The sequence below is a fragment of the Procambarus clarkii genome, chromosome 1 (genome assembly GCF_040958095.1).
Source record: "Procambarus clarkii isolate CNS0578487 chromosome 1, FALCON_Pclarkii_2.0, whole genome shotgun sequence".
Lineage (NCBI taxonomy): Eukaryota > Metazoa > Arthropoda > Malacostraca > Decapoda > Cambaridae > Procambarus > Procambarus clarkii.
The window spans coordinates 36,861,153-36,888,596 of NC_091150.1; the positions used below are offsets into that span (position 1 = coordinate 36,861,153).

Sequence of the window (27,444 nt, forward strand, 5' to 3'; positions counted from 1 at the left end):
CCAGGGGAGCCGCCACTTCTGCTTGTAACGAATTATTGTATGCTAAATACCAGGTGAAATTGGTAATTGCTGGTTAAATCTAGTGTCTTACAAGTATTGCACATTCTACGGCTCTCGAGAAACTTTATAATAAAATACCTGGCTGCCATACACTCGTTTAGAACAGTCACATTTATATACACTTGGCAACACTGCTGTCTAAACGATTTTTTTTTATTATTAATATAATTATAGCAAATAGACATAAAATAAATACATAAAAACAAACACCGGAGTGCCAGAACTTACACAAAAAGGACACTAAACAGAAACAACAATAAAAACGGGGCCAAAGCACCAAATCTTAACGGAGCAACTCATGAAAACAAAACAGGGACCGTTACACTAAAACAAAGTAGAATACGGGAACAAGTAAGATAGCATATAACAACAGAAACAGTAAGAAACATAAAACACATGTACAAGTCAAAAAGCATAACAAGTAAAACATGAATAAAACACGAGAACAGGGAAACTAGTCATCTCTAAATATTCCCCCCCCCCCCTTCCCCCCGAAAAAAAAAAACACGGTACCGTACAAGCACGAAACCAAACCCAGCACAAACACAGGAAATACAAAAATACATATGGAACAAACAGAAAAAAGAAAAACACAAGTCACTCCGAATCGGACACGTACAATATCGTCTGAGTGGAACATAGTGGGATAATCATGCCTTGGATACCGCTCATAATACCGCCGCCATTCCTCCCAGACAGCCGGAGAACTGGAGGCATAGGGGCGACGCATATGCAACAAGAGATCCAGTTGCACAGGATAATCCGAAACAGCAGCTCCCTGCTGCACAGAGCCCGATACAAGTGGCCGCAGCACAGGAGGGGGCTGCACACGGGGCGGCAACACAGGGGGACAGCTGCACTAGGGCCAACAGCCCAGAGGATGGTACCACATGGGGCGACAGCACCGTGGACTGTAGGATAGGTGGTAAGGTCACAGAGTCCACCCTGTGAACGTCCTTCTTCAGGAGAACGGCCAAGTCACTGGACGCACCACCGGCCACATCAGGGGGTACAACCCTCCACACGGGGGCCCAGGTGAGGGCGCAGAAGCAGGAGCAGGAACCAAAGCTACCCCTACCCGCCCACCCCCCTTCCTCCCTCCACGACAGGGACACCAGCCACCAACACCACCGCACCACGATCAGGGATCACACCGGCCTCCTGTACACCATCACAATCCTCGGAAGAACCCCTGGAGGTCCCGTAGTTCCGCACGTTGGCCCAAGCCTCACCACAAGGGGGTGACACTCCAAGCGTACCTCGAACGCTTGGAGACAGGCCGCTGGTCGTCAGAACTACCAGTCCTCCCAGGAGGCACCCCAGCAGCGCCCCTGGGTGGACGCACAACACCACGCATGGCTCGATCCCGCACGAATGCAACCTCGACGACTGAGGGCACCAGATCACACATCACCGAAGACTGCGAGGCATGGACGTCCACAGGGACACACACAGCACGAGACAACGGGCCACCACAACCCGCCGAGGACACAGCCGCTGGAGGAGGAAAAGGAACCCCCAGTGGGAAGCGTAGACGAGGGCGAGACCACATCCACAACCCCCACAACACCACCCTCGGGCCCCAGGGGAGCACCAGACCCTGGGAAAGCCGGTAACACACGCACAGGATTGTCCGAGGCTGCGGAACATCCACTCCGGCTGGATCAAGACTCAGCAGTAATAGACACCCAAAAGGAGAAAGGGGGTTAAACAACACTAAACAAACCGTCATCAAATGTACTTAAATACTATGTACAGGTAATTATATATATATATATATATATATATATATATATATATATATAGATATAGATAGCACTTTACGTGTCACTTTCACTCAGGACACCTCAGAAACTTGTGCGGTCTTCTATTACAGGGAGTCCTCCCTGGATCACAACCTTACAGGGCTCCTTCCCTGAGTGCCCTACTACTGAGGTACTTCCGCAGGCGAGTCCAATTGCCCAGCAATTCACTGGCCAGTCCTCCACAGAATTACCGCAGGGGCTAAACGCTTACTCTAGCAGGACACCGGCTAGCTTCCTCTCAAAGTTAACCACAAACAAGCCATGACCTCGTGGACTGACGGACGTCCGTTTTCGAACACAACATGGCCACCCCGGGATAGGTTGTTCCAGCGCCAGTAGCTCGCTGGCTTCCGACCAGGACCTTCTTCTTTCGACCGAAACAAGCCTTGTGACCCTGAGGACTGAACTGCTCTTGCTGAACTGTTTTCATCATCTAGCTTACCTCTCACACCACCTCACCTCTGTGAAAAGAAAATCATAAAGTACAAGGGGGGACTACACCCGTTTTAGTGAGACCTCGGCCTTCCCCGACTGAACACAGAAAATGGGTCAGGTGCGTCCGACAGACGGCTTTAACCTCGTCACAGACACTACTGTCCAGATAAGTTAATAGAGTGTAATGGTTGCATAATACTTTTTACAAACAGTATGCTAATAAAATAAAAAAAATGCAACTTGCAAAACAGGATATGTAAATGACCTTATGGCCTAACTTCTGAATACATCAGCTCTTATGCCTTTATTCTCCTCTGCATATGTTATTCAAATTAATTAATGACATTTAACAAAGTGAAATAAATCAGATTAAGTAAATATCTTTACTTTTAATTCAATATAATAGCACCTAGTAAGCAATTTACATTCGTTAGCACAGGTTAAGGAATTATTACCTAACTAAACATATGTTTCAGATCAAATCTGCATATCTAATCCGGTTGCAAGGATATGCAACAATAATCACGATATACAATAATATGTAAGCTAAAAACTATTTGCATTCAGTACAAGTGAATGCCAAATAGCTAGTTATGCCGGTCTTCGAACCGAGTCATAACATCCTCTTGTATGTCGTGATCATGTCTTCTCTGTGCTTTATTTTTCTTTTGTGAGGTGAGACTCAGTTGTTTCGTTCTCTTGTGATGGAATCTTGTAGCCGCCTGCAGAGCCAGATTAAGCCAGTGCGGAGCCTGTACCACATGTTATAATGAGGCCATATATTACGAAAAACAAAAGGCCAATTTACAAATATTCAAACATAAACTTCATACTTGCACAGTAAGAGTAATAATATTTTACCATTTGCTGTACAGCCAGACAATACGACAAATATGTCTGACGCTTCAGTAATAGTTTTACTTGCATGTATACATTTCAAATGTCAAAAGTATCAAACTACAATTTACAAGTTACATTTTCTAGATTTGGCATGAACAAATTTGTTGATGATACTGGAAATGAATATTTCAAGCAGTTCATGTTCAATTTTTTCAGTAGAGTGAGATTGTTCAATCTGTTTTGGACCTTTGTGCTCCATGTTCATTTGTTATCTTTTTCAGTTATGAAAATGAGCGTTTCCACTGCAGTTGGTCAACCTGAGTGACAGGTGCGCAAGGCATTTTCTTCATTTGTAAGACAAGACAACAAATACTGTACAACTACAGCGTCTTGTCTGGTGCCAGTAAGAGAAGCAAGATCAAGTTTTCAACAGTTCAGTAAACTGCACAAACCCAAGACTTCCTTCAGACCTTCCTGAGATGATTGAATAGGATGTGATGACCTCTTTACAATCTCTTCGGGTGTAAACAACTCTAACTGAACAAGAAATCTAAATACACCATTCACCTTTTGATAAGCTTTCTGGCGTTTTGACTCGTCAGAAAGGTAGCTATCAGTAATGGCAAGAAATGTTCGTCTTTTAAACTTCTGGGAAGGCGTTTGAGATTCAACACGTGTCTCAAGAGTGTTCGAACCATTGAAATGATCATTCGCGCGATTTCGATTGTGTTCTTTTCGAGATTATAGTTATAATCCTCACACTCAGTCAGGTCCTTGGCGTTTTGTGCAGCGTCTGAAAAAGTATACCACATCACACACAGAGATCACACTAACGTGATGCATCAAATGAACAAATCCACAAGGGATCCCTTGTGGATTTGTTCATTTGATGCATCACGTTAGTGTGATCTCTGTGTGTGATGATATAAGGGCGAAGAGGGAGAACGGCCTATTGACATAGCTCGGGTGCAGGGGGGGGGGGTTGTGTAAAAGCCTGGTTTGTGCCTCGGAGAGGCTACGGGATCCAGTAAGTTCAGTACTGGATCTTCGTAGAACTTCGGTTTCAACCCTTTTACCCTGCCGTAGCTCAGTCGATTAAGGCAGTGTCTGGGATGCTCCAGGACACAGGTTCGAATCCTCGTCACGGCCCTTGTGGATTTGTTCAGTATACCACATGGCTCGAACACACCCATGCAAGGATTCACAGCGTGCACAAGCTGTGTTCAAGTCTTGGCGGCCAGAAGACTGAATCACCGGTCACTTAACAACGCTGTGATACTTGATCCCAACAATATGACCATTATTAATGTTTCCAACTTCATCACGGATGACACTAGGCCTCCAGCCTCTTGTCGACGCTGCCTTCTCTTCATCTTTATTTCAAGCGTCATCCAAGTCTTGTTTTATTGCAGAAAAGCTGTATAAAACTGCCTTTTCTTGCATCGGCACAAGCTGCCCACCTAGAATCTTGACATTTTTTCACAATGGGTGAATGAGCACACCCCATCAGATAATATAGCAGCAAGGGCCAGCGACGATAAATAGCAGCAGAGAAAAAATGTGCACGGACTTTCAACAAATTCAAAGAAAACCAATGTTTCTTAACAACATTGAGCAGGACATTTTCCTACCAAGTTTAGTGAATGTGCAAAACATGAAAAGTAATTTGCAAACTCATTCAGCCGCTCATGCCCTCATGTTGCTAGCCCTCATGTTGCTAGCCCTCATGTTGCTAGCCCTCATGTTGCTAGCCCTCATGTTGTTGGCCCTCATGTTGCTGGCCCTCATGTTGCTAGCCCTCATGTTGCTGGCCCTCATGTTGCTGGCCCTTATGTTGCTGGCCCTCATGTTGCTAGCCCTCATGTTGCTGGCCCTCATGTTGCTAGCCCTCATGTTGCTAGCCCTCATGTTGCTAGCCCTCATGTTGCTAGCCCTCATGTTGCTGGCCCTCATGTTGCTAGCCCTCATGTTGCTGGCCCTCATGTTGCTGGCCCTCATGTTGCTGGCCCTCATGTTGCTAGCCCTCATGTTGCTGGCCCTCATGTTGCTGGCCCTCATGTTGCTGGCCCTCATGTTGCTAGCCCTCATGTTGCTGGCCCTCATGTTGCTGGCCCTCATGTTGCTGGCCCTCATGTTGCTGGCCCTCATGTTGCTGGCCCTCATGTTGCTGGCCCTCATGTTGCTAGCCCTCATGTTGCTGGCCCTCATGTTGCTAGCCCTCATGTTGCTGGCCCTCATGTTGCTAGCCCTCATGTTGCTGGCCCTCATGTTGCTAGCCCTCATGTTGCTGGCCCTCATGTTGCTGGCCCTCATGTTGCTGGCCCTCATGTTGCTAGCCCTCATGTTGCTGGCCCTCATGTTGCTGGCCCTCATGTTGCTGGCCCTCATGTTGCTAGCCCTCATGTTGCTGGCCCTCATGTTGCTAGCCCTCATGTTGCTGGCCCTCATGTTGCTGGCCCTCATGTTGCTGGCCCTCATGTTGCTAGCCCTCATGTTGCTGGCCCTCATGTTGCTAGCCCTCATGTTGCTGGCCCTCATGTTGCTAGCCCTCATGTTGCTAGCCCTCATGTTGCTGGCCCTCATGTTGCTGGCCCTCATGTTGCTGGCCCTCATGTTGCTGGCCCTCATGTTGCTGGCCCTCATGTTGCTAGCCCTCATGTTGCTGGCCCTCATGTTGCTAGCCCTCATGTTGCTGGCCCTCATGTTGCTAGCCCTCATGTTGCTGGCCCTCATGTTGCTGGCCCTCATGTTGCTGGCCCTCATGTTGCTGGCCCTCATGTTGCTGGCCCTCATGTTGCTGGCCCTCATGTTGCTAGCCCTCATGTTGCTGGCCCTGGTCGAGGCGCCATAACACAGCGCACAAGTCAACTGGTCGAGGCGCCATAACACAGCGCACAAGTCAACTGGTCGAGACGCCATAACACAGCGCACAAGTCAACTGGTCGAGGCGCCATAACACAGCGCACAAGTCAACTGGTCGAGGCGCCATAACACAGCGCACAAGTCAACTGGTCGAGACGCCATAACACAGCGCACAAGTCAACTGGTCGAGGCGACATAACACAGCGCACAAGTCAACTGGTCGAGGCGCCATAACACAGCGCACAAGTCAACTGGTCGAGGCGCCATAACACAGCGCACAAGTCAACTGGTCGAGACGCCATAACACAGCGCACAAGTCAACTGGTCGAGACGCCATAACACAGCGCACAAGTCAACTGGTCGAGGCGACATAACACAGCGCACAAGTCAACTGGTCGAGGCGACATAACACAGCGCACAAGTCAACTGGTCGAGGCGACATAACACAGCGCACAAGTCAACTGGTCGAGGCGACATAACACAGCGCACAAGTCAACTGGTCGAGGCGACATAACACAGCGCACAAGTCAACTGGTCGAAGCGCCATAACACAGCGCACAAGTCAACTGGTCGAGACGACATAACACAGCGCACAAGTCAACTGGTCGAGACGACATAACACAGCGCACAAGTCAACTGGTCGAGGCGCCATAACACAGCGCACAAGTCAACTGGTCAAGACGACATCACACAGCGCACAAGTCAACTGGTCGAGGCGACATAACACAGCGCACAAGTCAACTGGTCGAGACGACATCACACAGCGCACAAGTCAACTGGTCGAGGCGACATAACACAGCGCACAAGTCAACTGGTCGAGGCGCCATAACACAGCGCACAAGTCAACTGGTCGAGGCGACATCACACAGCGCACAAGTCAACTGGTCGAGGCGACATAACACAGCGCACAAGTCAACTGGTCCACCTCGGGTACATCAGGGAGAACAAGCCAGTGAGACAGAATAATTCCATTATTTCTTCACTTCACCGACCATCCAGTATGCTGGAGCCAGTCAGAGTGATGAATTCCTCACATGCTGGTTTTTGATAGGTACGATTTATGTCCCTTTCATTTGTTTGGATATTCGTGCGCTCTGCCGGGGAAAGGGCCAATGAACTTGGTCAGTAATTCTAACAACTCCCAGTAATTTCCAACATGAAAAGAGTCAACAGTTTTATCACTACCATGAAATGAAAAGCCTCGTTCTGTTAATAAGCTTTACAATTTCCATTAATTCCTCTGTTTATTTCACAAGTTGGAGACGTGAAATGCTTCTGCGCAGGCAGCTTCCCTCACGTGTAAACAACAGTGTTGGAGGAGCCTGAGAGGCTCATGTGACCGGACAGCTTGCAAGTGCTGTTGCGGGGTCCTGGAAAATGCGGACCCGTAGCAAATGCGACTTTTGCTACTATGTTAAATGAGGCTCTGACCGTCTGTAAACATCTCCTCTTGATCTTGTCCGAGGCTGATGATCATCACATACACCCACCCAAAAATTCCGTTTTATGTTGAGTTTATTTTATATATGTGAAAATTTATGATTTTTGAGGTAAATAAAATGGCGGCTCTTAGAACACCTTCCCCGTTTCGTTACGTGATTTCCTAAGCCAATCAGAGATGGGGCGACACGTGGCCTTATATTTGTTTGGCTCGAATAGCAATGACAGGTCATTAACCAATCAGGACACAATCTTGAGCTGGGCTGAAGACTCCCTCTAGTGTCTTCTAACACCTCTTTGAGTGTATAGTCTCTCTTTTTTCACCTTGTCGAAGCTTCCAAGTATCGTGTATATTCAGATCATGTCAACCATGAATAATATTTTCTTCGTCAATGTGTCATTTAGTTTTCTCTGCTGATGATTACAACCCCACTTTCCTTGCTTTCTTAAGAACTTTAATGGGACAAAATACTACATTCTAGCGCTGAAGTATAGTCCGGTGTTGGTCTGAGAAATGTTGTCGAGAATACTAGAAGACTGTCCCAACATTACTAGTCTTGAATATGTTGCTGAGGTTGTCCTGTTAAATGTGTACTTTAAGTAACATGTTCTCTACCCAGCTTTAAAAGCTTCTTTCATTCCAGAGGGTATGATAGCACAGGCCTCTCTCTTCTTTTTTCATCCTCGTTACCTTGCATTTGTTAGGAAATGAACTTCATTAGCCACCTATTGAAGAATATCTGATTAGTCCTCTGGGTAAATTATGATATATTTAAGTCTGTGATTGTCATCATGTCTGAGTTTTCAAGTTAACTCTCTATTAAGTTCATTTACGATTTTGTTACCAGCATTTTCATGAAGAGGACTCTAAGGTTCTGCATGGTGTCAGTTGGAGGTGTGGGCATGGCGGTGCGTACGAGGGGTATCAGCTGAGAGTCTGGGTGTGGAGAGGGACAGTAGGGGTTGGGATAGGAACGTCCACACCAAGATGAGGACAGCGACGTTCCTGTCACTCCGAGGAGAAGCGTTTGGAGCCTTGTATAGGATGCTCAAGTATCAGACCTTGGGAGAGGTTTATCACTAATAGTCTTTCAATTCCCTGGGGAAAGTCTATACCACTGTTTAACTTAAAATATGTACCTATATATATGACAAATAATACCAACTACATTTTTAAAACGATACTGCAGATTTGTACATAAGCCCAGGACATTAAATATCTCGTTGTGTGGGACGAGAAGGTTATTGACCAAGATGATGAAGTTGTGACCTGACCCCTTTGTACTAAGAGGTGACCTGACCCCTTTGTACTAAGAGGTGACCTGACCCCTTTGTACTAAGAGGTGACCTGACCCCTTTGTACTAAGAGGTGACCTGACCCCTTTGTACTAAGAGGTGACCTGACCCCTGTGTACTAAGAGGTGACCTGACCCCTTTGTACTAAGAGGTGACCTGACCCCTTTGTACTAAGAGGTGACCTGACCCCTGTGTACTAAGAGGTAACCTGACCCCTTTGTACTAAGAGGTGACCTGACCCCTTTGTACTAAGAGGTGACCTGACCCCTTTGTACTAAGAGGTGACCTGACCCCTGTGTACTAAGAGGTGACCTGACCCCTTTGTACTAAGAGGTGACCTGACCCCTTTGTACTAAGAGGTGACCTGACCCCTTTGTACTAAGAGGTGACCTGACCCCTGTGTACTAAGAGGTGACCTGACCCCTTTGTACTAAGAGGTGACCTGACCCCTTTGTACTAAGAGGTGACCTGACCCCTTTGTACTAAGAGGTGACCTGACCCCTGTGTACTAAGAGGTGACCTGACCCCTTTGTACTAAGAGGTGACCTGACCCCCACCCCCCCGGGTGTGTTCAGGACTGACCTCACCTCACATCACATATAAGCACCCTGTCAGGGCGCCTGACAGCTGAGTGGACAGCGCTTCGGATTCGTAGTCCTGAGGTTCCGGGTTCGATCCCTTGTAGAGGCAGTGACAAATGGACAAAATGTTTCTTTCACCCTGATGCCCCTGTTACCTAGCAGTAAATAGGTACCTGGAAGTTAGACAGCTGCTACGGGCTGCTTCCTGAGGGTGTAAGAAAAAGGAGGCCTGGTTGAAGACCGGGCCGCGGGGACGTTAAGCCCCGAAATCATCTCAAGATAACCTCAAGAAGATAACCCTTACCCATCCTCTTTCCATGAAGTACCAGGTCTACTCGCTACCACTGTGAAATACCCTACAGACCACTGCAACATTATCTAACACACTGCAGAGTTCCAAATTCAATAAAATTTCAACTAGGATTCAACAGAGCAGAATAAGTTGTTAAACACATGGAGCAAAATCATACCGAAGCGACCATACGAGTCATAAATACTCATACTCCGCCCAAGTAAAACAGAAACAAGCACCACTTAGTGGGCCAGCCAGAGGCTCAGGGCCCGCGCTGGAATATCCCTGTAAAAATAAATCAATAATAATAACAAATAAAAAGCGACCACTGCACCACGACCAGAGATGTGCGTTATAACAGGACAGTTGACTGGTCTCACAGAGTCGTCAAATAACCCAACTGATTGAGCGAATCACTTGTTTATGCAATCCTACTCTGCACTCTTTTGCGCCAGCCCGCTCTCTCCCTCTCTCGATTTGACACTCTGTAAAAAATGCAGCTATTTTGCATAACCAGGACCGTACTAGCCACCCACCTGACCTCTCCAGCCCGATACACAGAAAGCGAAAATATTTCAGCGTTCTAATTTCTCCTAATACATCACATTTTGAACGGTTTGGTCGATTTCGTTAGGAAAAAGAGCAAGTGTGAGGACGGATTGTGGTTACAACAACAGCCTGGTGGATCTTGTTCCATTCATTCTCGTCAACTAAGCGTTCAGAGATGTATAAGACCGGGACTCGACATCGCAGGAGCAGTGTAAATGACTTAATGAGGCACTCGAACGATTCCAGTCCAAGATTAATGGTAATTTATTGCAGGGGTCTTGTAATATAGTTGGATTCGTTCTCAACTCACAATCGAGATATCCCGGGTTCGATTTTACAGGATGCCTCTGTTCACCTGGCAGTAAATAGGTAGCCGGGAGTTGAACAGCATTTGCTGGGTTGCTGACTTCCTGAAGGAGGTCGGTAATTTAACTCAAGGAGGACCTCGATACAAGCCTAAATAATTTATATATATATATATATATATATATATATATATATATATATATATATATATATATATATATATATATATATATATATATATATATATATATATATAACTGAAAACTCACACCCCAGAAGTGACTCGAACACATACTCCCAGGAGCCACGCAACTGGTATGTACAAGACGCCTTAATCCACTTGACCATCACGACCGGACAAAATGAGGTGATAGCCTCATTCAGTTGCATATTGTCCTGGGGACCATTCAGGCTTGTTCGCATTTGTGTTCCTCACGTGTGCCCCAAAGAATGAGGTGATTTGGTAAAATGCTATGCCCAAGATTACTATCCGAGTGCCGGCGGTGGGGTGGTTCAAATAGCCTCGGCTATCACCTCATTTTGTCCGGTCGTGATGGTCAAGTGGATTAAGGCGTCTTGTACATACCAGTTGCGTGGCTCCTGGGAGTATGTGTTCGAGTCACTTCTGGGGTGTGAGTTTTCAGTTGCATATTGTCCTGGGGACCATTCAGGCTTGTTCGCATTTGTGTTCCTCACGTGTGCCCCAAAGAATGAGGTGATTTGGTAAAATGCTATGCCCAAGATTACTATCCGAGTGCCGGCGGTGGGGTGGTTCAAATAGCCTCGGCTATCACCTCATTTTGTCCGGTCGTGATGGTCAAGTGGATTAAGGCGTCTTGTACATACCAGTTGCGTGGCTCCTGGGAGTATGTGTTCGAGTCACTTCTGGGGTGTGAGTTTTCAGTTGCATATTGTCCTGGGGACCATTCAGGCTTGTTCGCATATATATATATATATATATATATATATATATATATATATATATATATATATATATATATATATATATATATATATATATATATATATATATATATATATATATATATGTATATATATATATATATACACACACACTGCAAATGACGCCCCACTCAGCCTTACTGCACTCTACTCAAGTTCAAATCCACGGTGGTTGGGCCACCAATCTTTATCTTCACTCTTCGTCTCGTCTCCACTTCCTCGCTCAAGATTTCTGCATCCTCGCCCCTGCCTTCCTTCCCCTGCCCTTTATATATATATATATATATATATATATATATATATATATATATATATATTAGTATATTTTGGTAGCAGTCTTTCCTGTAGACATATTTTATTAAATATGATATATATATATATATATATATATATATATATATATATATATATATATATATATATATATATATATATATATATATATATATTCACATCATTCACCTAACAGGTGAGTGGAAGTGAAAACAATACAGAAACAAGTAAGTAACTACCAAAAGAAGGCACCAAGCCGGATTACAGCAACAAGACTTAACATGTTTACATCACCTTTTTATTTGATCTCAACATATATTTACGTCGCTTATATACAGAGAGGAGAATTTTGTTTTTTCTCTGTGAGCGGAGCTTTATATCGGAGGGAGGCTCGCTTTCCCGTGTTCCAGGGCGGGATTGGATTATCCTAAAGCAGCCAACCACTTTTGATATGGAAATGGCAGTAGTGCCAGAAGCTGATGCGTGCGCCCATGTCAGACCTTGATGTGTGTGTGTGCACTGATGTCAGGCGTTGATATAAGAAATGATGGCAGATGATGTATACGCTGATGTCAGGCGTTGATGTGAGCACGTATGTCAGAGAGTGATGTAAGGTCTGATGTTAGGCGTTGATGTATGCACTGATCATCAAACATTGATGTAAGAATTGATGTCTGATATTGATGTCAGACGTTGACGTGGGCACAGAAGGGTTATTTCGTAATAGCATCTTGTAGCGATGCTACAATGTTATTGTATAATACATTGCATAATGTGCAGCAAAATAAAATATACATCATTCAATGTATACAAATTCTAAACTATTAAAAAACTAAATTATTAAAAATTATGCAAACAACAAAACAAATTATACAAATCATAAAAATGGTAACCAAAAAAATATATACAAATATAAAAAGCAAATAAATAACATCAACTTATGCAGGAATTTTCCTGAAAAAAAATAGCTCATTCAAAATTCAGTGGAGAACTCAATAGTTGTGTCTGACTAAACTGTCGTGTCGGGGGCGATAATTAGTACCATCAGACGAGAATTATCGAGGCATGAATTATCTAACTGGTCTAATTATTCCGCCTGCACAAATTATTTCCCCGTGTAATTACTTTGATTCTCCTTATTAAGGTAATTTCAAAGAAAAATTCCTTCGCCGTAAATTACCGAGAGTTTTAGATTATTGAATCGTTAGAAATTTTTATTTGTTTAATTAAACTGATCACGGGATGAGAATTTTACATTCTTATTTAAATCAGAACGTGGAACGTTAAATATATTCGGAGAGAGAGAGAGAGAGAGAGAGAGAGAGAGGGAGAGAGAGAGAGAGATGGAGACAGAATTAAAAAGAGACAGATAGAGAGATAGACAAAGATAAAAAAAAAGACAAAATTAGAGCTAGATACACAAACATGAATCAATGTCTATGAAAGAGAATGCTTGTCTATGTGAGGCTGGAGGCCGCAGCCTAGTCTCATTTATACTTTTGCAGGATTACTGTTAATTTTATCGGGATGTGTGGATGTGAAAAACAGTCTGCGGATGTAAAATGTTCTGCTCCGATTCCATAGATTTCAGCATTAGTTTGGAGAACGCTGCTAAAAGCATTGAATGTGGTCTTGTTCTCTCAATAACTAAATCCAGAGTTCTTCATCCCCAAGAGAAAACTCATGTCCCTATAGCTTTCAAGGTCAACAACCAGAACATTGAAACGTGTAGGCAGCACAAATACCTTGGAGTTGGTATTAACAGTGACATTGTAAATGATCTACACCGTAGGTTAAAAGAAAGACTAAAACCATTGAGAACACTTACTGGTAAGAATATTGGTATCAATATTAAATATGCTAGACTATTCTATATGATGTTTGTTAGATCTCTCGTTGATTATAATGCTTTGCACTTAATTAATTTCCCCTCCTCTGTGTTGGACAAACTTGAAGTAGTACAGAATTAAGCTATGAGGATAATTCTTGGTGCCCCAAGATGCACAAGAATCATCAACATGAGGGAAGAACTAAAGCTTCCAACCATACTAGAGAGAATCATGCAAGTCAACACTACCTTTTGTCTTAAAGTCATGAGAGATCCTACATCTCCTGCATTGCTCAGAGACAAATTATTTAGTGCTGTTAACATCCTATTGACTGGTGCCGATATACCAACTCACTCCTTTTATGATAAATGGCTGAGCAACAATGCTTACAATCTCATTAATCTCAACATTCCTTTTAAGTGCAATCTACCTGTCTCTGATATTCCTCATTATCTGTACCCCACCATTCAAGTATCATACACACCTGTCACCAAGAAAGTTAATGAGAATCTTGCTCTTCTCAAAGCTGTCACACTTGAAACAATTGCCTCCTCCATCGAGAGTTTATGATCTCACGAGCACTGTGTCTACAGCGACGGCTCAGTCCAATCTTCTACTAGACGGACTGCAGCAGCATGTAAGTTTTATAGAAATAATATTTGCACAAAGACTGTCAGTGTCAGGTTAAACAACTGGCTGACCTCCACACAAGCAGAACTAGCAGCATTGCAACTAGCTACCAGTACATTAAAAAACATTGGAGGAGGAATAATATTTTGTGATTCAAAGTCTTCTCTTCAAGCAATCGAAAACTTATCCTGGAAGATCGACAGCAAGAACCTCATATTTCCAATTATAAATGACCCAATTGCTGCACAGAGTAAAAGGTCTAGAATCTCCTTTGTATGGATCTTTCACACATAAATATAACTCATCATAATGAGACAGACATTGCAGCCAAATTAGCGTGTAACAAAGATGAAGTTGAATTAGATCTAGGTATCCCCATCTCTGCTGTCAAAACTGTATTGGTCCAAACATTCAGGTCAGATAGGAAAGAAATTTCTGACTCCCAACGACCTGAAAGTACTAGTATAAAAAGCATTGATTTATTCAGATCTGAAACCAATATCTATGGGCAGCACAAAATGTCGACCAGACTGTGCGACACAGTGGTTGCCAGGATCAGGTTGGGTCACCGTTACCTGTGGCAGGTGGCTGCAGGTGACGGATCTCCCAATCCTGAGCACTCCAGGTGCAAACTCTGTGAGCAGGAACTGCGGCATGATCTCCCACACTACATCACCGAATGCCTAGTTATTAGACCTTTCAGACCAGTTGGCATGAGGTACCTGGAGCTTTGCAATTACTTTATTCACTCGTGTTCTTGAAGATATCCTTATAATGTACACAAAATTTGTCAGTGCAGGATACTGAACATATGGCCCTGTATGACTAACCATCCTGCGAGATGGGGACTTTTAGTATCAGCGCTACCTTATTCACTCTTGTGTTCATGATATCCTCATAATGCACACAGAGTCTGCCAGTGCAGACTACTGATCACATGCCTCTGTATGACTAACCATCCTGTGTGATGGGGATTTTTTAGCATCACGTAGCTAGCTTTTAGACAAACTGTTCTCCCTTCATATAGTCTAGGGCAGCTGCACAAATGCAGATGTACCTAATGTATTAATACAAAAAAGTAGTGTGTGGAAAGGCGACCCCGGCGCCAGCATAAGAACATTAATTAGTTTCCAGTCCATCACTTTCAGGATTATTTGTGCACCTTTACCCCAATAGTCAAGGGTTTCAGGGTCATTCAAAACTAAGCCGTAGCATTATGCCAGTCGTCTGAATTCGATGTCTTTCTCCATCTCCCCGAAGAAGAAAAAAGAGAATAATCTCCTTGATTTGCCCTATAAAAGGTAGGTACTGGCCAGAGATGGTGGGGAGTGTAGTCCCACACCCCCAGCTCGCCCTTCTGTGGAAGCACACTCAGACGTCTAGACACTTGTGAGTGTGGCTGCGAGTGTATAGGTGTGGTTCTCTTTGTGCCGAGCAGTGGGTTAGGGCGATAATCTTCGTGATGACTTCGAGTCCTGCAGTTCTCCCGTGTGACTTACGATGGATTAGACCAAAGAGACCGTACTGGTCTGCCGATGCTCTCCCGTGGGTACAGCAGGGCGAAAGTCTACATCAGGATAGGAAGAGCGTCTTGGGTAAGGAGGGTGTTCAGGGTGGTGTTGGGTTACGGCGAAAAAGACTAATACCCACGCACGAGGGGCTTTTACCGCTAGGAGACGGCCTTTGTTCTCCTCGGATGCATTATCGAGCATTGTTGAGGCCATCTCTTCCATTATGGGACTATCCCAGCGAGCCCGTCCTTGATCTTTTGGGGGCTGGGGGTCGGAGTGAAGGTGTTAAATAGGATCCCACTGTCTGGCTCCCCTGAGAGTACCAGCAGTCTCTCGCGAGCTCTGGTAGGAGCTTCTCTACTAATTTGCTGGCAGCAGTACTGAGAGCAAAGAGAGAGAGAGAGAGAGAGAGAGAGAGAGAGAGAGAGAGAGAGAGAGAGAGAGCAGTATCACACGCTGTGGTACAAACACAGGTGGTTGTAGGGGCAGGAACAGGTGTCAACAACTTTACTTCTATTCATGTTTCCCCAGCACCTCGCCCCTCCCTACCCCCCCCCCCCCTGCCAGTGTAGCCGTGTATATCATCAGTACGCAATACTGTTATACAACGCATCATGCACGGTACTGTAACCGCCCCCCCCCCCCACTCTCCCCTTCCTTGAACATTCATGATTAACAACTCGTCATACACCGCAGTTGTTATACATTCCCTGTAACCAACCCACTATGTTCACCTCAGTTATACATTCCCACCGTGCACCTCAATCATTCACCTTCGTAATTTAATTACACACTAGTTTCTCTATCAGCTATCTCACACTGTCAGAGAAGGAGAGTCAAATGTATGCGTGTGAGTGTATATATGTATATTATATTATATATATATATATATATATATATATATATATATATATATATATATATATATATATATATATATATATATATATATATATATATATATATGTCGTACCTAGTAGCCAGAACGCACTTCTCAGCCTACTATGCAAGGCCCGATTTGCCTAATAAGCCAAGTTTTCATGAATTAATTGTTTTTCGACTACCTAACCTACCTAACCTAACCTAACCTAACTTTTTCGGCTACCTAACCTAACCTAACCTATAAAGATAGGTTAGGTTAGGTAGGCTTGGTTAGGTTCGGTCATATATCTACGTTAATTTTAACTCCAATTAAAAAAAATTGATCTCATACATAATGAAATGGGTAGCTTTATCATTTCATAAGAAAAAAATTAGAGAAAATATATTAATTCAGGAAAACTTGGCTTATTAGGCAAATCGGGCCTTGCATAATAGGCTGAGAAGTGCGTTCTGGCTACTAGGTACGATATATATATATATATATATATATATATATATATATATATATATATATATATATATATATATATATAAAAAGGTGTGTGAGGGTACCACCTCTGGTGCCAATGTGGGGACCCATAGCCTCGGAGAAGAAAATAAAAAGTATTCAGAGGAGACCTTGTGGCTTCTCACTGAACACTAATATTATCTTCTCCTACCACCCCCATTCTTTTGTATGTACACATATATATTTACTTTATTTGAACTTTGTTACAAATTTTTTTTGTTACAAATTTCATTTATATATATATATATATATATATATATATATATATATATATATATATATATATATATATAACTGAAAACTCACACCCCAGAAGTGACTCGAACCCATACTCCCAGAAGCATCGCAACTGGTATGTACAAGACGCCTTAATCCACTTGACCATCACGACCATTCAGGCTTGTTCGCATATATATATATATATATATATATATATATATATATATATATATATGCGTGTGTGTATATATATATATGTATGTGTATAAAGTATATATGGAAGCTGATCAAAATTACATTTTACCTTTGTAAATGCACATGAATGACACTATGTAAAAGACACATCGAACACTTTACGTAGAGCAGACGTAAATCTGTATGTCTATGTACATACGTATGAAGGTTAGCTTAGCATTTTAAAAGCACTACAATCACCTCCTGTAGTTGATTGTTAAATAAATCCCTGAACTATATGTTTAACAGATCTCTCCCCCTGTCCATGGAGTATAATAAAATGTAAATATGCTGCTTAGAATTGTAAATGTGTGGCCACGTCTGTGGTAGAAAAAAAAACCTTCGTAATACACCCCTGTTATACAGTACCTGTGTATACATTTACCGCTATACACCGGTCCTTACCCGTATTTATACTGATTCCTGCGAAAGAAAAAGAAAATACAACCTTTAAATAAAGAGTTTCCCAAAAAGCGCATACATTCTTCATTCCAATGTGTATTTCCGTCAAATGGCACATCTATACAGAAAAATATTCAGTCAGTTTAAAAAAAAAATGTATATTTATACGGAATATATATTTGATATACATATATAACGACCCATTGCATTTTCAAAACCAAACAGCTGACATTAAAAACGCTTCACATAACAGAGAAAAACCTGTTTTACTTTTAAAAAATACTAATTTTTAAATTTGATATTTGCACATGAATAAAATTTATCCCATTTTTTTTTATACAAAGCATTCAAGCGCGTTTATCATAGATGAACATTCGTTATCCTACGACTGAATAAAGTCAAGTACATGTGTATTATTCATTAAGAGATGCTGGCAGTGTTCACACGAATAGGAATGGTGCAAATTGACGCTATGCCTTTGTTTGAAATTAATTATTTCGGGCTAAAAGAATTATACACTTGAAATATTTATTCATTTACGCTTACTTTTCTAATTAGCACAAACTCGCACATTGCTCTTTGAGTGCGTTTAAATGCTCACTTGTCTCTTCTAATACTCACCAGTTCACTTTTAATCGACACACTCAGATACTCACCTACACATTCAATCTGTCACTCACCGTGATACATACACTCATACTGATACATTTAAACGTTCACAGACACATTCTGACTGCCTCCAGAAGGGACAAAATGTAAACATACCGAAGCTTCCGGGATGCTGTGACGTCCCTGATGGACCAGGGAGCATGGATGGATGCTGTGACGCCCCCTGATGAACCATGCAGGGAGCATGGATGGATGCTGTGACGCCCTGATGAACCATGCAGGGAGCATGGATGGATGCTGTGACGCCCTGATGGACCATGCAGGGAGCATGGGTGGATGTTGTGACGCCCTGATGGACCATGCAGGGAGCATGGAGGGAGATGAACGATCCATGGCAACAGTCAGGTGGAAATGGCATTGACCAGGAATTGACAACTTAACTAAGTGAGTAGATTGATGATTCTACCACACTCCAACATTACCTTAAACATCCTCACTCACACACACACACACTCACATATTCTCACACTCACACACAGACTCACATCTCACACTCACACACCCCGCAGACTCGCATATTCTCACACTCACACACAGACTCACATCTCACACTCACACACCCCGCAGACTCACATATTCTCACACTCACACACAGACTCACATCTCACACTCACACACCCCGCAGACTCACATCTTCTCACACTCACACACAGACTCACATCTCACACTCACACACCCCGCAGACTCACATATTCTCACACTCACACAATAACATTCTGGCACTCACACATTTTGGCACTTACTCATCCTGACTCACACATCCTGACGCTTACTCACACTCACATTTAACACTCATTCTCACACTCAACACTCACACTCACACTCAACCTCACACTCAACCCTCACCAACCTCCAAGATGGTACACTTAGTACCAGGTGAGTACTGGTGAGTACTTAATACTAGGTGAGTACTTACCCATAATGCTGTGATGACGTCAGTCTGAAGGAACAAAGAAATAACACAATTATTATTTATTCCTCCTCAATATAGTTAATGAATTATATTAACGATAATTAAATTATATCACCTCAGATTAATTACACATGTATAATTTCCTAAAGGGAATTAATGATCTAAGGGGAGCTAAGGGGTGAGGGGAAGGGGGCTCTAAAGGGAGCTAACTGAGTATCTAAAGAGCGCTCAGAGCAGAGAAGACCTAAGGGGAGGTACCAAAGGCAAGGTACCTAAGGGGAGGTACCAGAAGCAAGGTACCTAAAAGGAGGTACCAGAAGCAAGGTACCTAAGGGGTAATATAGAAAGGTCAGCAACAATAAAAACTTTAAATAGAAAGCTTTGGGGGTTCTAATGGGCTTTTGAACTTCCCAGACACGGATGCATAAGAGAGATGGGGGAACCTCAGTAACAGGCCAGGGTACCCATGACGATTAACGACCATTAACGAACAGAGAGCTGACGATACCATTATTCCAACGGCTCGTGTTTACCCCTGAGACCATTGATTGCAAACAAACCTCAAAGGGGGGCCAGAAGGCCATTTTTGACCATTATTAACCCTTACTCTCCACAACTGGGGGATGTTGACTAATGGTTACTAATAGAAGCCATTACTAGCGCCATGCTGACCATTATTGACCATCCTCTTACACCCTCCTCTCAGCTCCCACACCCTCCTCTCAGCTCCCACACCCTCCTCTCAGCTCCCACACCCTCCTTTCAGCTCCTACACCCTCCTCTCAGTTCTTACACCCTCCTCTCAGCTCTTACACCCTCCTCTCAGCTCCTACACCCTCCTTTCAGCTCCCACACCCTCCTCTCAGCTCTTACACCCTCCTCTCAGCTCCTACACCCTCCTCTCAGCTCCTACACCCTCCTCTCAGCTCCTACACCTTCCTCTCAGCTCCTACATCCCCTCTCTCAGCTCCTACACCCTCCTCTCAGCTCCTACACCCTCCTCTCAGCTCTTACACCCCCTCTCTCAGCTCCTACACCCTCCTCTCAGCTCCTACACCCTCCTCTCAGCTCCTACACCCTCCTCTCAGCTCCCACACCCTCCTCTCAGCTCCTACACCCTCCTCTCAGCTCCTACACCCTCCTCTCAGCTCCTACACCCTCCTCTCAGCTCCCACACCCTTCTCTCAGCTCCTACACCCGTCTCTCAGCTCCCACACCCTCCTCTCAGCTCTTACACCCTCCTCTCAGCTCCCACACCCTCCTCTCAGCTCCCACACCCTTCTCTCAGCTCCTACACCCTTCTCTCAGCTCCTACACCCTCCTCTCAGCTCCCACACCCTTCTCTCAGCTCCTACACCCTTCTCTCAGCTCCTACACCCTTCTCTCAGCTCCTATTCCCTTCTCTCAGCTCCTACACTCTCCTCTCAGCTCCCACACCCTCCTCTCAGCTCTTACACCCTCCTCTCAGCTCTTACACCCTCCTCTCAGCTTTTACACTCCTCTCTCAGCTCCTACACCCTCCTCTCAGTTCTTACACCCTCCTCTCAGCTCTTACACCCTCCTCTCAGCTTCCACACCCTTTCTCTCAGCTCTTACACCCTCCTCTCAGCTCCTACACCCTCCTCTCAGCTCTTACACCCTCCTCTCAGCTCCTACACCCTCCTCTCAGCTCTTACACCCTCTTCCCAGCTCCTACACCCTCCTCTCAGCTCTTACACCCTCCTCTCAGCTCCTACACCCTCCTCTCAGCTCTTACACCCTCCTCTCAGCTCAACCCCCTTCCTGCCCCCCCCCCACCACAATCACACTCCCAAAAAACAATGGCACCACCCAACTGCCTGACTAGCCTGACCAATGGGGCCATAAACGATGCCTGAATTCCACTCAAATCTGGCCCATTTTGGCCAGTCCAATTTCGGCGCGTCCGGTTACCAACGAGGGGATTATGCGGCGTTTTATTGCGTGTGGACGGTCACTGGACGGTCGTTGGACGGTCGCTGGACGGTCGCTGGACGGTCCTGGACGGTCGCTGGACGGTCCTGGTCGGTTGCTGGACGGTCGCTGGTCGGTTGCTGGACGGTCGCTGGACGGTCCTGGTCGGTTGCTGGACGGTCGCTGGACGGTCGCTGGACGGTCCTGGTCGGTTGCTGGACGGTCCTGGACGGTCGCTGGACGGTCCTGGTCGGTCGCTGGACGGTCCTGGACGGTCGCTGGACGGTCGCTGGACGGTCGCTGGACGGTCCCTGGTCGGTCGCTGGACGGTCCTGGTCGGTCGCTGGACGGTCGCTGGACGGTCGCTGGACGGTCGCTGGACGGTCGCTGGACGGTCGCTGGACGGTCGCTGGACGGTCCTGGTCGGTTTAGGTTGGTTTATCATGGTCCGTACAGGGTTTGTTGGTATATTGGGGCGGGGGGGGGGGAGGGGGGTAGAGTGTCATCATTTGGCATAAACTATTCATGTAAAATTGGGTATTTATTGGTGGTCGAAGGAGAGGAGGAATGAGAGGAGGGAGGGGAGGGAGAGAGAGAGAGGGGGGGGGGGAGAGAGAGAGAGAGAGAGAGAGGGGGGGGGAGAGAGAGTTTTTACATGTATTTTTTTTTGTGTTAAAATTGAACAATTTTAATTCGTCTTATTTTTTGTTATCAGGAGTAGGTGGAAAAGGAGAGTTAACAGGAGGATGAAGCAGAGGAAAAGAAGAAGGAGGCGGAGAAAGAAGAGTAAGAAGAGAAGAAGGAGGAGAAAGAGGAGGGGGGGGGGGAGAACATTAACAATAAGAACAGGGAGCAGTACAAAGTGTACCAATCTCCACCTACACTAAGCTCTACACAAACACCTCGCTACACCTTATCAACACTCCCAAGTCTCTAGTTAACATTTCCACCAGCAAAACCGTCTTCAATATCAAGTATCATAACATTTACGAGAACATTTTTGGGGAAACTGACGGTGGGATCGAACCTTCGAATCCTGCCAGCCCATTCTCTCTACTTTTCTCAACGTCAAGAAACTGTCCGTCCTGGGTCACTCCAGACGCCCGCTCCAGACGTCACTCCAGTACCCAAATGGACCCATTTGGGTACTATCAGCGTCTGGGGGAGACGCAGGACGAGAGTTCGAACCCACTGCCCTGCTCCAAAAATATATCACATCACTGTGATTTCACTTTGCATAAATATTTATGTTCACTTCAAATGGAACAATGTAATGCTCACTATGACGAGGTATGTTGAACTCTCATTTGGAGCGAGGCTCTTTGCCTTGCAAAATTATCCTCAATTAGGCAAATTGATGACTTCTTCAGCTGACGACTGAATGTTTTAATTAACTTTTCAGCCATTAAAAATACCGGCGATGAAGTTATACTATTTTTATTTCGTTACACAGTTGTGTAATTGTGTGTGAGTCGCCCAGATATACCGCTGATATAATCGCTTTATCACAACGGAATTTAATATACAGGGAGTCATAGGCTAGTTTACGTAATTTTTAACAATTTGCTATATGGAAATTTCCAGAACATTCCTCCGAATTTGTTCATATCATTTGACTATAAGACGTCGGACGCTGGTGCAGAAAACCTCAACATTTACCACAAGACAAACTGGTGCTTGATAACACTATACTACGATTAAGGCAGCATCTGGGATGCTTCCGGACGTAGGTTCGAATCCTTGTCACGGCCCTTAGAGATTTGTTCATCTGGTGCTTGATGATTCAATCCGGGAATTAGATCATCAAGCGATAGCTGCTTCCTGGGGATGTGTGCCTACTCACCTATTTGTACCTGCAGGATCGAGCATTGACTCTTGGATCCCGCCTTTCGAGCCATCGGTTGTTTACAGCAATGACTATGGTCCTATTTCCCTATCATACCTAGTTTTAAAATTATCAATAGAATTTGCTTCCACAACCTGCTCCTTAAGTGCATTCCATTTTCCCACTACTCTCACGCTAAAGGAAAACTTCCTAACATCTCTGTGACTCATCTGAGTTTCCAGCTTCCACCCATGTCCCCTCGTTCTGTTACTGTTCCGTGTGAACATTTCGTCTATGTCCACTCTGTCAATCCCCCTAAGTATTTTATACGGTGGATTGTAAACTGATCACATGAAGGCTCTGGCACACAGTTGGCTACAGACTCATCATGTTTCTTATATGATTCTTATAGGCTATTCTTACTGATGCATACAACAGGTTCATGAAATAAATGGGTCTTTAGGAGTAGGTTTCAACTTATCTGAGGAAGGATTACAGCTCTTGCTTGCAGTTTCACCAGGTACGTCATTTGACAGCCCTTATGAACCCTTGTCTTAGCTTAAAAAAAAGACAGACATACAGACAGACAGACAGACAGACAGACAGACAGACAGACAGACAGACAGACAGACAGACAGACAGACAGACAGTCAAAAACAGACAGACAAACAGTCAGAGACAGACAGACAGACAGACAGACAGACAGACAGACAGACAGACAGACAGACAGACAGACAGACAGACAGACAGACAGACAGTCAAAAACAGACAGACAAACAGTCAGAGACAGACAGACAGACAGACAGACAGACAGACAGACAGACAGACAGACAGACAGACAGACAGACAGACAGACAGACAGACAGACCAAAAAAAGACATGTAGAGAGACAAACAGTTAAACACAATAACATAAATCAAGAGATAATACACAGATACTGACAGATACTGACAGATACTCACCCGAGACATCCAATCAAAATGAGGAGAGTTATGATCGCGTTGACGTCACCAGTCCAGGACATCTCCCTCCCCACCTGTTGAGAGAGTGAGAGACAGTCAGATACGGAGAAGGCATGACACACAGGGAGATGGACACTGGGAGACAGGGAGACAGAGAGAGACAGTGGGCTGACATTCATACTGAGACTGATGGTGAAACACGTGTATATGTTAACAGCCCATTTCTCTCTCTCTCTCTCTCTCTCACACTCTCTCTCTCTCTCTCTCTCTCTCTCTCTCTCTCTCTCTCTCTCTCTCTCTCTCTCTCTCTCCCTCTCTCTCTCTCTCTCTCTCTCTCTCTCTCTCTCTCTCTCTCTCTCTCTCTCTTTCTTCCTCTAGCTCTTTCTCTCTAACTCATACATGCACAATCATACATTCGTGCGCGCGCGCACACACAAAAAAAGCCACAAGGCCGTGAGGTTCTGTGGGCAGAGTTTCTTTCGCCTGATGCACCTGTTCATCTAGCTGTAAATAGATAAACAAATCCACAGAAGCCTTGATGAGGGTTCGAACCTATGTGTTAGGTGTTCCCAGATGCACGCTCTGGGAACTAACCCCTAAGCTGCTAAGGAATCCTGAGGAGATTTACACCCCTGTGCACACAAAAAAATTCTAACAATTTTTTTTCGTCTTTTGAAAATGTTAATTTGTGTTCCCTGAGCACGGGGAAAAATAACAAAAAAATCGTAGGTGACATATTTTGGGCGCAATAGGCCGAGGAAATCTGGCAAAATGTGGGTGTTGACAGAGCGGTTGTCAGCGGTTGTCAGCGGCGGTCAGCGTCACCCGGGCTGTCAGGCGGGAGTTGCCACAAAGATATTATTACCTAATTATTTCAAAGTCTCTGATTGATTTTTTCTTAGTTTTTTGCAGTAATATTATCCAATAGTGTGTAGTGTGATAGATTTATATAACAAAATGTGTGAATCATCGCTATGCTCAAAATTATGGTGTTCATATTAGTGATTAAATTATTACGTTCATAAAACAATAAACAAATAGTTTTACTGTTATTACACTATATACACACACATTATATATATAAGTATCTACATGTTTTGTTCACCACAACTGTACAACTAAGGTGATATAGTTAGTTCAGGCACTAAGAGACATCGCTACACACAGTCAGCTGGTGGCTGCCTCACTCACTTATTCAAGGTCAGACGCACTAAAATTTCTCCTCCAACAATACTGTTTGTAGTGTTATTACACTATATACACACATTATATATAAGTATCTACATATTGTATTCACCGTAACTGTGCACCTAAACTTGTAGGGTGCCCAAAGGGCATAGTGGCCACCCTCTACAAAGTCATGCAGACGACGTCACCTCCGTCACCCAAATGGCTCCTCCCAACATAATCCTTTTGCTGTTATTACACTAATACACACGTTATATATAAGTATCTGCATTTGTGTTCACCATAGAGAACCACTGAGCTGGTATGGTGAATGCAGACAATAACATGGAAAGAAGAGAATTAGCTTCAAGGTAATGTACTCGAACATAGATGGGATTACAAGAAAGGCAAGTGAACTTAGGGAAAGAGCACAAGAAGGGAACCCGGATGTAACTGGACTCGCAGAAACAAAACTCTCAGGACTACAATGTAATAAGGAGAGAGAGGGAAGGAAGGGGAGGAGGTGGAGTGGCCCTACTGATAAGAAAGGAATGGAGTTTCGAGATGGTTATCCCATGCTGTGAGAGATTCAGAGACTACATAACAGGTACCATGACGATATAGGAGGTCCAAGAGTAGTGGTAGCAGTGACATATAACCCTCCACCAAACGACAGAAGACCCAGACAAGAGTATGACAGAAACAACATGGGCAGTCAACACCATAATTGAGAGAGTAGCCACTGCTGCCTGTAGAAATAGATCCCATCTGCTCATCATAGAAGACTTCAATCACGGAATGATTGACTCAGAAAACAAGAAACCGCATTGAGGTGAGGAAACATGGAGAGCTAAACTACTGGAAGTGGCGACAAGAAACTTTTTAAGTAAACATGTCAGAGGATTCACAAGAATGAGAGACAATGATGAACCAGCGAGACTCGACCTAGTCTTCACTCTAAATGACTCCGACATAAGGGAAAACGGTTTCGAAGCCCTCATGGGAATGAGTGATCACAGTGTACTGATGTTTGAGTATTTGGTCGAAGAAGGGTTAATGTACTCAAGGAAGGGCCCAGAAAACAAAAGGCTGGCATTCCAAAAGGGAAACTATGAGGAAATAAAAAAAAAATCCTAACAGATATAACTTGTGAAACAACTTGGAGGAAAGACAGCCCAAGACATGACGGACTTCATCACACAAAAGTATAAGGAGGCAACAGACAAGTTCGTCCCAGTTCACAAGGAAAAAATTAAGTGTAGATGAGAAACCCATGGTCTAATCAGAGATGTAAGCTAGCAAAGCAACTAAGTAAAAGGGCGTGGAGAAACTAGAAATAATAGGACACTAGTGAGCAGAGAAAAATACTAGAGTGCCAGGAGAGAAAACGTCAAGGTAAGAAGAAAGGCAGAAAGGGAATATGAAAACGACATAGCAAGCAAGGCAAAGACTCAACCAAAACTGCTGCAAAACCACATCAGGAGGAAAACAACAGTGAACGAACAAGTAATGAAACTGAGGATAGAGGCAAACAGATTCACGACAAACGACAAGGAAGTGTGTGAGGAGCTGAAAAGAAATTCCAGTAGGTCTTCACATTAGAGCAAGGAGAATATCCAGGGATAAGAGAGGGAATAGATAACCAGGCACTGCTAGAGGAGTTTGGGATTACTAGTGGGGAGGTAAGGAAGCTTTTGCTAAAGTTGGATGTGACAAAGGCTATAGGCCCAGATGAAAGGAAGGATACTAGAGGAAGAAGCAGTAGCACTGTGCCTGCCTCTCTCCATAGTGTATATCAAATCATTGGTAACAGGGAAGCTGCCAAAACTTTGGAAGAGTGCTAATGTAGTCCCGATATACAAGAAGGGGGACAGGCAGGAGACACTAAACTACAGGCCAGTGTTCCTAACTTGCATACCATGCAAATTGATGGAAAAGATTGTGCGAAAAAGCTAGTGGGACATCTGGAGCAAAAGAACTTTGAGACACAACATCAACATGAGGTCATGGATGGCAAGTCATGCCTCACAGGATTAATTGAATTCTACGACCAGGCAAG

At 44.3% G+C, this 27,444-nt stretch overlaps 1 protein-coding gene across 1 annotated transcript in view; it reads right to left on the bottom strand.

The window, feature by feature from the left end:
* Window positions 1-27,444, bottom strand: part of LOC123768862 (glutamate-gated chloride channel) — a 183,858-nt gene that overhangs the window by 30,064 nt on the left and 126,350 nt on the right. The window contains exons 2-4 of the mRNA XM_045759679.2: window positions 24,219-24,292; window positions 19,503-19,526; window positions 17,921-17,938 (exon numbers count right to left, since the gene is read on the bottom strand). Of these exons, the coding sequence (XP_045615635.1) occupies window positions 17,921-17,938; window positions 19,503-19,526; window positions 24,219-24,280 (104 nt within the window). The 5' untranslated portion in view covers window positions 24,281-24,292. The remainder of the gene's footprint in view (window positions 1-17,920; window positions 17,939-19,502; window positions 19,527-24,218; window positions 24,293-27,444) is intronic.